The sequence below is a fragment of the Labrus bergylta genome, chromosome 21 (assembly GCF_963930695.1).
Source record: "Labrus bergylta chromosome 21, fLabBer1.1, whole genome shotgun sequence".
NCBI classification, from domain to species: Eukaryota; Metazoa; Chordata; class Actinopteri; order Labriformes; family Labridae; genus Labrus; species Labrus bergylta.
Window position 1 is genome coordinate 14698792 of NC_089215.1, and position 14561 is coordinate 14713352.

The following is a 14561-nucleotide window of genomic DNA, read 5'->3' on the forward strand; positions in this document are numbered from 1 at the left end:
TCCTGTCACAAAGCAGCAAAGAAAAACTGTTTTGCAGTCATCGTTCGTGTGACAAAAGCAAAGTAGAGAATGTAATGTTTCACACTGAAGTTGTGCAGTTCCGGCAGCCACCTCGAGCTGAGATTTCACATTGACATCATCCACAGTCACCTGTCAAAAGCATTCTTCAGTGTGGCAGTCAAAGAAAGCTGCAACATTTCTCTTCTCTCTCTCTGCTCCGTTGTTGCCCGTGCTGCCCTACAACAGTACTGTGCTGATACTTCCTGCCTGACCACCCACCCAGCAACTACCTGCAGGCTCCTACTGGGGGTTTAAAGTATTATCTCATCAATTTACAAATTTCTGCATGTAAAACAAATCTGCAAGCACAGAGGACGTCGGAGCATAGACACTGAACTCAAACAACGTTCAGTTGCTGCAGTAAACATTTCACACAACTTCAGAGTGACCTGCCTGAATAAAATAAGAACAAAAGAAGATTTTCAATGTGGAGGAAAATAAATCTGTATTTCTCAGACAATTCAGTGGGGCTGAAAAGCTCTGCTGCTAACATCAGCTTAGTGTGTTTCTAGGAATTCACCTCAATGACATCCTGACTCCTGTGGGCTGTAATTGGATGCTGATTTATTTATCCCTATAAACGGATATCTGCATGGAGCAAACAATCTGTTCTAGATCAAACATTTCAACATGAGCCACAAAATCTGTTGCTGCTGTGTCCTGAAAGCTAATCAGAGTTTACATTTCCTGACTTTCTTGAAAGCACAAATCTGCATCATGATGTTTTTATTTCAGCAAAAACTTCAGACTCGATAATGTGAGTAAATCACAAGAAGATCAGTTTGATTTTCAGGTTCAGACCTCTGAAGTGGTGTTGTAGTACTCGAAATCAGACTGGTCTAGAGACCACTTTTTGAAGGTCTTGGTCTCGGAATCAAAAGCATTTTTCTTGCATTTTTCTGGATTACTGACAACTCGCCCATCGTTCCCAGAGGATAAACTGTTGTCACGTGAGGGCATCGAGTTCTGACCAACTGTCTGATGAAAGAAAGTTTTTGCACTCATTCTCTGTAGGTATTTGTTTCTGTCTTACAAACTCGAGCCAGGTGATGCAAAGTGAGCGGTTAACGGACAGCGTTACTTTAAGGGAGCTGTTGTTTTTTTTTTCTGTCTCGTGCAACACCGAAGAAAAAAGAGGAACTGTTATGAAGGAGAGTAAAGAGGATATAATACCCTCCCTCCTCCCCTGGGTTTTCCTCGGTGCCCGCTTCACAGCAGGCAGAGACACAGACAGCCGATGATAAAGCGAGTGGGAGGTTTGTTGCCAGGGGGACGAGGCCTTTTTAAACCAATCGATCGGGATTCTTATGCAAAGGTAATTAAACAAGTGCTTGTCTTTGCGGTCCTGGCTCTGGAGCAGAGAGTGATGGCTTCCCTGTCTTCTTCTTTTTTATTTCATTCCTACCAGCTGTGTGAATTAAAAGAAAAGGGTGTCCCGCAGTGCCCGGCCTGCGGTTCATATCTGTCGATACTTCCCATTAGAATTCTAGCGAGGTTTCCACTTAAAATGCAAACGCCAGCGCTGCCCTCCAGATAAGAGGGGGAGAACAGACACCGCGGCCGCAGATATCGTACTGTATAATGCCAAGGCCCTTTCTGTTCGGAAAAATTCTGCAGAAAATTAAATTCGCTTCACCGTGCAAACAAACCTGGGAGGAAAGCAAACATCCCGTCGAGTGTGGAATGAAAAACAATGTGATAATACACCTCATTCACAACATGCACAGATAACAGAGCTGCCACCTTAAACCACTCCTGAATAAAACAAACCAAACGAAGCCTCCACTCAGGTGTTTCGAAACAGGTTTGACTGTTTGACCCTTTTAACCGCAGGTTTTTCTTTATTTTTGTATTTCTGGAATAATTCAATACGGCTGTGGAAATCTTCTCAGAAAAACAAATCAGCAGCTGTGGATTCGTTGCAAATAATGACTTCATGTGGAGAGCATTAAAATACCCTCTGGTTTGAATACTGCATTATATCTAACACTAGGGATGCATCGGTTCAACATCAGTATCAGCCGATATCGTCCCTGTTGACAGCATCAACTGACGACAGAAGCCAATGTTTATTTGTTTATGCCAAATCAATCTAACGCGGACATCTGTCACACTGATAGGTATCAGCCCTGATTTACCAAATCGCTGCATCTCTATTGAAAACCACAAATAGGGTTTTTTGTTTCCTTTTGCAGCTTCTAGCCACTTTTTATAGTTTCTATCTCTTTTTTCATTTGCTTACTTATCGTTTTACATCTTCAGTCCTCTTGGTCTCAACCTAAGCTGCCTGGGTTCCAGACTGAGTCATTATGAGCTGATGAGGTTCGGGTTTTTGTTTCGGTTCTTTTACTGTCGGGGTTTTTGTTGTTGTTGGGTTTTGTTGTTTCATCCGTGGGTTGCTCTGTTGTTGTGGTGTTTCGTTGTTGTTCAAAGCTCATGCTTTGTTATGCTCCTGCATGTGTCAAGCACAAAATCTGTTATAAAAAAAGTTATTTGTATCATTATGGTTATATCTCACCTGTAATATGACCCAGTGTCCGTTCTTAGCCGCCACATCCAGGGCCTGCTCGGCGATAATCTCCTGACCCTGACCCAGGGACACGTTGTGGAAGTTTTTATTGTCGAATGTGAAACCGAGCTTCTTCCCTGTAAGGAAACACAGAAGATACATCCCAAGTTGTTAAAAAATAATCCCCTGACACCGCTGTTCAAAAACTTCAAATTATCTCTAAGTATGTATATATATACTCTTTTAGATCAACACTTAGCTTATTGTGAATTAGATGAGAGAAGAGAGAGGGACATTCTCTGGAATGTTAAATATAAAGCTAGGTATTGTATATGTTTATTCTTATTTAGCACAACAACAACAAGCAGTGGGGGCAGCTAGCATCGTAAAAAAAAGACTGACTGACTCAGCACGTCATCAAAAATTAAGATGCAGTATACACATTAACAGTAGGGGGCAGTGTAGAGGCAGAGGGGATGTGACAGTACAGCAGCAGGGACAACGATGGCAGAAAGTTTTGAAGACGATGTGTTATTGTCACTGCACAGAAACAAACATGACCAGGACCTGTGTCCACAGACAGAGCTGTAGTTCAGCGTTTTCAGCGGTCACTATCTTGAGCGCTAAAACGCCCTCGATGTCAGCTGGTTTTTGTCACTCAGTTAAAAAACAGTTTGACTTTTACTACAGCACTACATCAATGTCACTTCTCCCTCACCGACCAATCAAAATCAAGAAGGGGGAGGGGACGACACAGTCTGATGGTGGAGGCTTGGCAGCAAAAACGTCTATTGGTAGTAGTGCCAGATCACCTCGCTGAAGGTTGGGGGAGCTCCATCTACTCGAGAGCCAGCTTTCTGCTGCTGGGACAAGACCTTCTGGGTAATCTATCTAAGCGAGGCTATCTAAACACACCTAACAGACATCACCGAGGGAAGCTGAAGCTAACTTTTGTAACCTAGCAACAATGAGTGCTGCTGAGAAGCGCTCTGAAACAGAGGTTGTGGGCGTATGTGATATTTGTTCTTACGTTTAAATCTGTAATTTAGATCATCTCAGTGTTAATTCATGTTGCATGCTGTCTTTAACCTGAGAACAAGTGGTCAATACGTCCTGAAACACTGTGTGACACTAAAACATCAAGAACTTTAAAGTGCTCTGAATCATCAGGGGTGATGAATGTCTCTTCGTCAAGGTGATTTAGTACATCTATGTTTATCTAAAATATCCAGTGTTCTTCTGGCTCTACCTGGAAGTGCTGATGTGCATTTGAACAGATCCTTCATATTGAAACCCGTTGAGAGGAGAGCGACAATGAGCCTTAAATCTTTCATTAAATCAGCAAATTTCCACTAAAGTCAAAGTGTGCCCATTTATAAAAGGTCCAAAAAGCACGATTGTTTCAGTCTTTTTCATTAAAACAGAAAGTGAGATTCTGACTCAGGGATATCAGCCTCCCGCAGAGCAGAAAAAATCACATCATCTATCTAATGAAAATCTAATTGAAGCCTAATACCAATGAGAAAGCCAGTAGTCACAGTTATAATGGAAAAGCACCTCTTTGTGGCTCGGTGTAATGCGTCTCTCTCTACAGCAGCTGTGATTGGTTACTCTCAGCTTTGATGTGATTGACTCGGCTCGCAGAGAGGGTGTTGATAATCAATAATCACAGCCCTTACAGGCAGCTCCAGCAGGAGGGATGCTCCCTGCTTATCCTAATAGGAGAGGATGGAGGATTTCACAAAGAGTCTGAGGGTGATTTAACCGCCTACTGCAGGAGACTCTGTAAAGACTCTGTAAAAACAAAGTCTCAGAAATATGAGAGGGCTTCTGTGTACTCTCGACAGTTTTTCACCCTCATGTTTAAATTAATCTCTGCTATGATTTGAATAGTTTCACTGCTGATTTCCGCATTGTAACTGTTTTGCCCCATCGGACGATGCTCACCCAGCCCCACTGGAGCCTGAACGCCGCCATGAGCAGCTTCTGCACACATCACAGGAGACTTACAAGATCACAGGAGACTTACAAGATCACGTGGGAATATGGAGAAATACGTGCAAACAACATGTAGCACTGTCTCTTTCTGAGGATGATTTGTTGTCCATTCGTGCCTGTTCTGACGTAATGTTGATAAAGTGATGGAACAGACAATCAGGAGTCTGTATGTTGTGTTTTATTTTGAAATTGACCAGCCGCTCTGCGCGTTTCTATGTCTGACTTCCTGTCTGGGTTGATGTGTGCTAGCCGTGTGCAGACTACTTGTTCTCTTTCCCAGAATCTCTCATGTTTGGGGACTTTTTGGATAAACCAAAGAAAGGTTGGACATATAACTTGTGTGGCCAAAAATATACCTGGGAGGGGCGTTGGAGTATCACCTGTGTGTGGGAAACGCTGCTTGTTACAGAAACGCAGACTAATAGGCGAACGTTCATCTTCAACGAGGTAAAATATTTGTCAATAAAGTTTGTCTTTGAAGAGAGTAGAGAGTGGATGTGGTCAACCCTCCAGCTGCACATTGCACGTCCCAGTAAGAGCAGGCATAATAATATGTTAATTCCACTTCAGGGCGGACATGATGTTCTCTTTGTTTAGGTAGTTAATATTCTCATATTGCTGTCAACATTTGCATATCGGCAGATTTCCAACACCACGTACCCCTGCTTTTTACGGTATATTTGAAACATTGAGCTGGAAACACTGTGGAAAACTCTTTGTTCCAGTAAAATGATACAATCCTCACAATCTGAATATTTCATGGAGCTGACATCAAAAACCCACAGACTGAGTTTGGCAGCCGATTCAAAGTGTCAGGCTGGGATGGCGCCTCGTTCCAGGTCAGTACAGAAGCTGCCACTTTGGGCACATTTGTGGTAAAAAAAGAAAAAGAAAACAGAGCGTCACGATGCCAGCTGATTTATTCACACTGGAATGTAAAGTAACTCTAAAACCAATGACATTTACTTTCTGCTGCCCCTAATACACCAGTGGTGTCGTCTCATATATTCCTGACCTTTACTTTAATCCCTTCAATCCACCCCGAGCCTGTTGTGCATTGGCAGTGAGGGCTGATCTCTCAGCAGAGACACGGAGCAGATGTGTTGGGATGCTTCTGCTCTCACTGATAATCCACTGCAGCCGGAATCAAAGTAAGAATCGTGGATGCAGGTAAACATGTAGGTATACATGCACTTGACTTCAATTATTATGAAAACACTGCCAGTGCCCACTGAAGATGAATAGTCAGAATATGTGCTCTGATAAAAAGTCCACTCAGGGGCAGAGTTTTTTGCGGCTTATTAAAGATAAAAGAGAGAGAGAGAGAGAGAGAGAGAGAGAGAGTGTATTACCATGTTTCTCCACATCCTTCAAAGGGTCAACTCCAGGAGAGAGGATGAAGAACATGGGCGTAGCTGGACCCGACTCTTCAAAGGAGACAGCGAAGTCCAGTGATCTGCCAATCACATACTTGCTCCCCAGTTTCTCCTCTACAAAGTCTCTGCGGGGTGGGAGGGGGATATGACTCAGTTCTCTTCAACACTTTTTTTTATCATCTTTGACCGACAGGCAGAAGAAGAAGAGAGTAGGACTCGTGTGTAGTACAGTGTATTAGACAGATGGCTGCTTAAAGAAGAAATATTAACTCCAGTCACGACTGAGCCGTCAGTGTCTCTTCTGAAGCGCTCTGGATTAAATCCTTCAGCCTCTAAAACATCATTTTCTTACAGTTGTTTCAACCAAACCTTTCATCCTTAGATAAATATACAGTAGATATATTCTTCATGAAAATCCTCGCTGGCAGAATGTTTAAAGATACAAACTTGAATGTTGAACCCTGAAATGGTTTTCCAGGAAAAACAGACGTCGCTTACTACATTCAGTAAATATTTAGAATCATGTCGGATACATCAGAGCCTGAATCACAACTTTTAAAATCAAACTGCTCTTTAGACCTTTGTCACAAAGACCTCATTTCTACCTGTGAATGGATTCTCTCACGACACATTGATTGACGGAGCTCGCTGTTACCATGGCAGAGATGTTGCTGTTACAAAATAATTGTGGGTAGTGTAGTTCTTTCCCCCGATATCATGAATAAAACATGTTTCTCTCAAAGCGAGGTTGATATCATATGAACTTGTGACAGGAGCATAAACCATCGTCTCAGGTAGCTCGTGGTCAGTCTACCTGGGATGGTTATGACATCATGGCTATGGAGAAAAAAAGAAGAAGGGATTTTTACTTTCAGAACCACACTGTTGAGCTCTATTGAGTGACTTCAAACTGTTAGTTCATAGTGATTTAATTAAAGGAATAGTTCAACATTTTGGAAAACTATTCTCATCCATCTTTAGGATGAGGGTCAGAGCCTGCGTGTCGGGCTGCCAACATTCGCTGGTCACTCTTTGGCTTTAACTGAGGAGTCTTTCAATCAGTCAGCACTCCACACGCTTTATTTACTGAACCACCATGATGACCTCATGACGTAGAAAAGATGGTAAAAAGTGGTGCTGCCAGCCTCGTCAGCGTCGCTATGCATCCTCACAGCTTGCAGGCAACAATGAACAGAGTTGAATTTTCAGACGCCGTGCAGTGGCAGTGTTCTCGGTCATGAAGGAATGTTGGTCAGTATTTTACACTAGTATATCAGTCACACCGGTATGTAGGACGCAGCCAACTTTTCAGATGAACGAATAGGTATTAAAAGTGCATCTCATACCCTGGATTTTATGGTAATTGCTGTTTTGAGTCTGGTGGCGTTGAAGAGATCAATTTGTTAAAACGACTATTACCAAACAGTTTATCTCAGTAGGGATCCTTCCTGTAATATTGTCAGAACTTTTAGTGGATGCATGCTGATCTGGCACATTTGCTCCCAGGGATCACGTTGAAGAGGTAGTTAAAAAGTTCAGTGTTGCAAGCGAAGAGAAGTGAGAGGAGGGTCACAGATGGAGACTGACAGTCCAACACATCTGCAGGCTACTCTTTGGCAGCTAAGCTAAGTATGCTAACATAACTTCCATTGTTGGAGGCTCTTCTGTTTGACAGCCAGTTTTTCACCCAGCCTTTCCTTGTGACCTTTCTGAACAGCCGTAAACACTTCTGCCCCCCGACGAGGTCAAACGTCACGTCCTATAAACTTGTTGTTCTGTTGTTGAGGGATTTTTCACTCTGGGTTCTTCACTGTTACTCATCACACTCATCACATTACACATTCGTTTTGTCATGTGTTTCAGGGCTGAACACGACTCAGATTTTGTCAGATTAAATCAGATACGGCGGTTCATTATGAAACTTCAACAGTTCTTCTCCTCGTTTCTGTTGTGCCAAAAAAATCTCTCACATCAGATTCAATGAGCCTCATGTTTTACCTCAAAGACCGAGTTCACCAGAGTATGAATAATACTCAATAATCCCGATGATGCTCCGTCCAGACGTTTAGTTATTTTTGTTTGTTCTTGTTGTTTTGTATCATTGTCAGTTCTTTTCTTTTGTTACTCAGGTCTAGTCCTCATGTAGGCGAGCACTGTTTTAAAACTGAGGTTTTCCCCCTCCACCGTTTGAAAAAATAATAATCCTGTCCACACACGCTCAGTTCTCAAAAACATCTTCATCCACTTGAAAACGCAAAACACACTGTTACGAGCATGCTTAGTCAATAACAATGTCCTTGACATGTGAAAAATGTTCTCGCCATTCCTCTGCAATGACCATTTCATTTTACAAAATCTTCACCCTGGACACCCCGGATGCAGAGAAGAGCTCTGAGCTACGTTTTCAAAAACACCTGTCTACTTGTGGACTCGGCCTTTCCCTTGTCTCTGTCGTCTAGATCCTGCATCTGGGGTGTCCAGGGTGTTTCCGCCTTGTGTGTCAGCCCCGCCCTGATTGAACATGCGTCTCATTATCCCTGATGGGCTGTGTATTTAATCCCCTTGTTGCCAGCTCATTGTGTTATCCTAGGTTTAGGGTTAAGGGGACTTCGTGTTACCTTTGAGAGTTTACCAGTTTATGATTTCTGCCTGTTTTTTTTACCTGCCTCTGCCTGCTCCTCTCGATTAGGTTGCCCGTGTGTTTAGACGTTTTATGTACCAAATGGGACTGAAAATAAAGCTGCCTGATTTTACTCTTACCCTGTGGACTCGTGCTTCTGAATCCATTGAGTGTACTTTATGTCACCCTAGCTCTTTGTGGGACATTTTAACATTTCCAGCAGACTACTTTCTGAACGTCAACCCAGATAAAAACACTGCCAAACTTTTCTGCTCCTACAAGATGCCATCTTTACCTCCGAACAGTAGAGCGGGCCCATTAACCTGAGCTCCTGCCAGCTAGATGTAGGTGGGCATTGTTGGTGTACATTTCTAAAATATTAATAACTAATTTAACCGGCAAAGTCATTCTGGTGCCGACTAGCAAACGTAACAGCATCATAAAGCAAACTGCTGACTTTGCAGGTGCAGCCCAAATGTGTTCCCTTTAAAATACTGATGACTAAAAACTCAATGTTTGATCACTAAAGGTATAAATATGATGCTGGATATATGTGACGCTTTAGGCATTTGACCAGGTATGCTAACCTAGAACAGATTAAAAGGTAGGAAGCAGGTAGAAATGAAACAGTGATGATCTTAGACAGACCGGAGAAAAGCATTTCCTTCAGTCAGTAATGAGGCTCATTGATTGAAGCACAGCTGTGTAAACAACAAACAAACAGCAGCAGTGACCCTAAGCCAAAGGTTAAGACCTTTAAATTTTAACAAACAGCAGAGTGACGTAAGATTGTCCACAGATCACAGAGCAAAGGTCACTCACCTCACAGCGTACGTCATGCGGTCCGGCCTCAGAGCTCGCATCATGCACAGCCTCTGCAGTGACGTTTTATTCTTCCACTCCTGAGGGAATTTCTCCTTCTCTGGACACTCTGACTCCACCAACTTCTTCCAGCGTTTGGCCGAGCCCTCGATGTCCCGGTCCAGGTTCCTGAATTCGTCCATGGAGCACAGGGACTGTCAGGTGAGGAGAGAAGGAAAAAAAAAAGTCATACATTAAAAAAAAAAGGACTGCATTCTTCAAAGTACCACTGCGCTGTGATCACTGATGCACATGAACGTTTTCAACCACTTCTCAAAGATTTCACAATACGCAGCAAAATGAATAACTTTTTTTTTTTCTGCAAGAGTCGGCGTGCTTATCTTTCCTCACGACTTCATAAATAATATTTATTCAAACAGAAACGCTGAGTAAACACGATCCCTTTCAGGACGGGACGGGGGGCTGTGCAGGACTGAATCTGCATCGGCTGCAGAAGCAGTGGGGGCTTCATTGTGATGCCCCGGCTGACAGACAGCTTATCTCATCTGAGGGGAACAGGAGTGTCACGAGTGCAGCCGTGAGCAGGTGCGCTCTCTGACGAGTAAACACACATAAATAGTGTATGTGTGCTCTCCTGTACTCTGGCATGTGAGCGGCTCAGGGAAGAGGAAGCAGGAAAAGAAACAGCACAAACACTTCCCACCTTTTATCCCCTAAAGTACAGCGATTGTTTCATTTTTAAGCTGCACACACTTTTGGGTAACAGATTAGTGCAGTCACACCATGTGTGATTACTTTAACAGTATTTAGTGCCAGTAATTAGACGGCACCATGAGGAGAGATGCACCACCAATCTGGCACACAAATTAAGCACTGGTTTGGGTTTTCTTGCCCAGTAAAGTTTGGGCATCCAACACATTTTGACCTGCTTTAAGGTGATATGACATGCACAAATCTGTACACTTTTGGGTCATTTGTTTGGAGAATGATCTTCTTTAAATTCTTTAAATTCACCCAACCCTACGGAGGCAAAAAAACAATCCACATACAGACCCAAATGAAATCCATCAAACACCTCAAAACAGTCGTAAAACACAAGAGTTACTGTTATCTGAAACACAGAAAAACTAAATCATTAAATCAAGACCAGCTTAGTGTTACTGGGCCCATAGAGCATGCATACTTGGAGCCCATTGCTGTACAGTAAATTCAATTATGTATCGATTACCAAAGCCAGGAGAATCATTTCTGTTTTGTTTTTGACTGTGTTTGTTTTCTGTTTTGTTGGTCGGTGAAGCAATTTTGTGTCTTGATGTGTTTGATGTAAATGTAGAACACTTTGTTTCATGGCGCTAAAATGAAACTCAAAATAGGATGAGTTACAGCAGAACACAGAGAATCAAGAAAAATCAATCCAATGAATTAAACATTAACGGTTAATTACAAAATATGTTGTGATATATTGAGAGGACGACTGAGCTGTTTACTGAGATTACACTGACGAACGTGCACAGAGATAAATTAAGATGCTCGGGTTTATAGTTTTAGAGAGCAGTCCTCCCTTTTATCATCGGGAGGTCAGAGAGCTGTGACATCATAACTGCCAACCATGTTAGTAACAAAGACATACAGTAACGAGCGCCTGTAAAAACCTGCTCATATTTTTCAGAAGGAGCACAACAGTGTCGTTAGCATGCAGCTAACGACTGCTCGTACTCAGAGCAGTAAATAAACAACAAAGCAGAGATGGCTCGCCGCAGTGCTTTTAAAGTAGGACGCATTTAACTTAAAGCAAATAAAGATCCTCACGAACACTTGGAGAGGTAAAACAACTCGTTCACATGTTTAGGTTAGACTAGTGGTGGGCGATATAACAATCTTAGATCGTGAAGGAATTTAATTGGCTGACAATCTGCCAAAGCAGAGAGATAGAACCGCGCTAATGTGTTTATTCTATCATGCTGCAGTTTATGCTCCTACACAGACGCGTCTCTCCCCCGTTTCTATCAAGCTTCTCCACCCAAAGCTCACCTGTTGTGATAACCAAATTTATAGGGATTACACTAAAGGATGATACAAAGCAGCAGGCAGGTGAGAGTGAGTAACCATGGTGACGTCTGTCTGTCAATCAACGATGTCCCGCCCCCTCTATGAATTAAACTCTTCTGTCAGTAAAACTTACTTTGATCATGTGTCACAGAATGAACATATTCTGTATGATGTTTGATGAAACAAAACTAAAGTTAGTCCAATGATGTCATCAAAAACAACAAAGGCTGCAGAGCCTGTATGAAGATACAGCTGGAGGCACTCTGCAGGGCTAAATAGAACAGAAACACTACACTACTACTACATCTACATGTTTTTAAATGAATGCATCGCTGCGTGTTCCTGATAAACATAAAAAGAGGACACATAACTAAATCATAATTTCAAAGTGGTGAGGAAAACCTTCAAATTGTGCATAAATATTGATCAAATTGATGGAAAGACATTTCTGTTGCTAAAGATGTTCTGGGTAAGACCTACAGACCTCCTACAAGTATGTTTTTCAAATAGATTAAATTTGTCTTAAGATCAGTATGAAAAAAAAAACGTGATCGTGATTTTGCCCAAAAAATAAACGTGATATAATATTTTTCCCATATCGCCCACCTCTAGGTTAGACTTCACATTACTCCAGAAAAATCCTGTCCTTGTGTTTTGTATAAACTAAGAGGAGGGTCCTGAAACTTTCCCTGAGCAGACATTTCTCTGAGTCCATAAAATCTGACATTGTTTTACCGCTCAGCCCAGTGAGGGAGACTACTCCGTGTCCCGTGGGATTCCTGCTCTGCTAACATCTTGAAGAGGGCCGAACAATCAGAGGATCTTATCCAGCTTTAAAGCTTTCCAACTGATTACACTTCCGACCACGATAAGAAAATCGAGTGACAGGATTTGATTAGCGCGGCCTTAAACATCCACAGCAGGCTGAGAGCGGCTGGGGAAAAGGCCGTCTCCCAACCCTCGGAGGGTTTAGGTTAAGTTAATATTCCGGGGCGGTGCGGATTGAAAAATTCATGAGCACGATAGGCTAAAAAAAACACGCTGCCGCTGGGGTTTGGTTTGCTCCTAAACTGATCTGACAAGAGAAGGAACCTCTGCTGCTCCACGTCCACGGGGCCGCAGTGCGAGACGTCTGTTCCTTCAGGGGAGCTACGGGTACACAGAGTCTGTCCCAGTGCCCTTTAAACGTTAAAACGCAGCGGGGTCACCGAGCGAGGCCGGGCCCCGGAGAGCCACATTGCTTTCAGAGGTAAAGGTTTGGGTGAAACGGAGAAAACAGATTTTGATGCAAATTTGTTCCAGAGAGACGAAGCTGCACAAATTGCATCAGAAGAAGTAACTCCACACACGGCATGAAAGCGGCTAAGTGCTGAAATAACTGCAGGAAAGGAGAGAAACTCAAACTTCTGCTCACACATGACGGGCCGGAGGGAAAGTCGGTTTGGAAAGAGTTTAATCTTTTATCAGCGGAGACTTTCTTTTGAGGTTTCAACATTGAAGGACATTCTAAAAAGGACTTATTTACAATTAACACTCTCCGTTAGTGGAGCAACAGATCCCATCGTTCATATGTACCGATCGCCCTCCGCACTCACATAATCTGCAGATTGATGGGAAATGTTGCATCATGGTGTAAAATAAAGTTACTGCTGATAAATCCCTGTGCAGATTTATATAGATTCCTGATGTGAAATCAACGAGTTATGAAATAAAAGGAGAATAACATTTGATTAGAGGCTGCTATAGCTCTGCATAGTGATGTTAATGAAGGTTTGAATATCAACAAGTCTTTTCAATTAAATCAGCGCTCCACAAGGTTTATACCACCGTCTTTAAATGCAGGATTATGACCTCAAGAGGTAGAAAAGACGCTCATTTGGTCTGCACTTGATTTGCAGTGAAGCAACCACTTGCAATAAAGAATGACTTATTCTCACATTAGTGTTTTAGTCAAGACTACACTAACTGAGACCAAGACATACCAGAGACCAGAGAGCTACAAGACCGAGGCAAGACCAAGACATTTAGGGATCAAGACCAAGACCAAGGCAGGACGAGACCAAGACCATAAATATCACTGACAAATCATCATCTTGTGTGGAGGGAGCGTCCCCCACTAAGACCGTAACACCGGGAAGGTTGCAGGCTAACCGGGGGATAAAAATTCAGCTATGAATAAATTGAAGTTATTTGTTCTTTTAGAAAGAGGTGTTTTTCTTCTAATCACAGTAATGACGTGAAAACATGGTGGTCTTAACCGGTCTTGATTCATAATCCAGTGTCCGCCTAGTCTGAGACCAAGACAAGACTGAGTAAAAATGCTTTTAATTCAATTGAGACGAGACATTCAAAAAAAGTGGACGGCCTTGAGACTGAAACAGCTCAAGACATAACCTTGTTCATGAAGACTTCCCCAGGTGACATCCTGACTGGTTTCACCCTGACAGCAGAAGTCACTCACTCACAGAGTTATTTCTGATCGGATCACCACTGAAAACAAATTTCATCCCAAACTGATTCTTTGCATTTCACAAGAACTCAGATCCTCCATGTTGTCATGTTATTTCAGCAGCAGAAAGAAACACAGCCAGCTGTACCTTGATCCCTCCCCACGAGTGGTTGGACAGGAAATCCACAGGTGATGTTACACCTGGTTGGACGGGGTATCTCAGAAGGAAGTCCAGCTCTGCAGGGTTGATTTCTTTATTCATCAGCAGGATCTGGGGACAAAACAAACAGGATGGACTCTGAGATGTTGTGTTTTCAGCACAAAGCACTTTTCCTTTCCGCTTGATTAGATCCAAACAGAACCGCCGGTCTCTGGAGCAACTGGTTTCCTGTCCTGAAAACAAACCATGCAGAAGATGAAAGCGGCTCCACCGCCTACCTGGAAGGCGAGCTGAGCGATGTACGTGAGCTTGTCACACTCAAACAGGCCTCTGGTGGTGTACTGGAACACTGAGGACGTGATGTTGTCTATTAGGTTGGACACCCGCTGCTTCAGAGCCTCGTCCGGCTCGGCCTTCAAGACCGCTTTCTGGAAGACCACGCTGAAGGCCTGAGGACGCACGGAGCAGGACAACACTTAACAAACAGGCCTGTCTCTGACATCGAAAGTGTGAGACAA

The 14561-nt window shown here is 42.9% G+C and overlaps 1 protein-coding gene across 1 annotated transcript in view; it reads right to left on the minus strand.

Annotated features, from left to right (window-relative positions):
* dnah9 (dynein, axonemal, heavy chain 9) overlaps nucleotides 1–14561 on the minus strand; it is a 178718-nt gene that overhangs the window by 31365 nt on the left and 132792 nt on the right. Inside the window, exons 66-70 of the mRNA XM_065950002.1 lie at nucleotides 14322–14492; nucleotides 14032–14154; nucleotides 9386–9579; nucleotides 5920–6068; nucleotides 2579–2706 (exon numbers count right to left, since the gene is read on the minus strand). Of these exons, the coding sequence (XP_065806074.1) occupies nucleotides 2579–2706; nucleotides 5920–6068; nucleotides 9386–9579; nucleotides 14032–14154; nucleotides 14322–14492 (765 nt within the window). The remainder of the gene's footprint in view (nucleotides 1–2578; nucleotides 2707–5919; nucleotides 6069–9385; nucleotides 9580–14031; nucleotides 14155–14321; nucleotides 14493–14561) is intronic.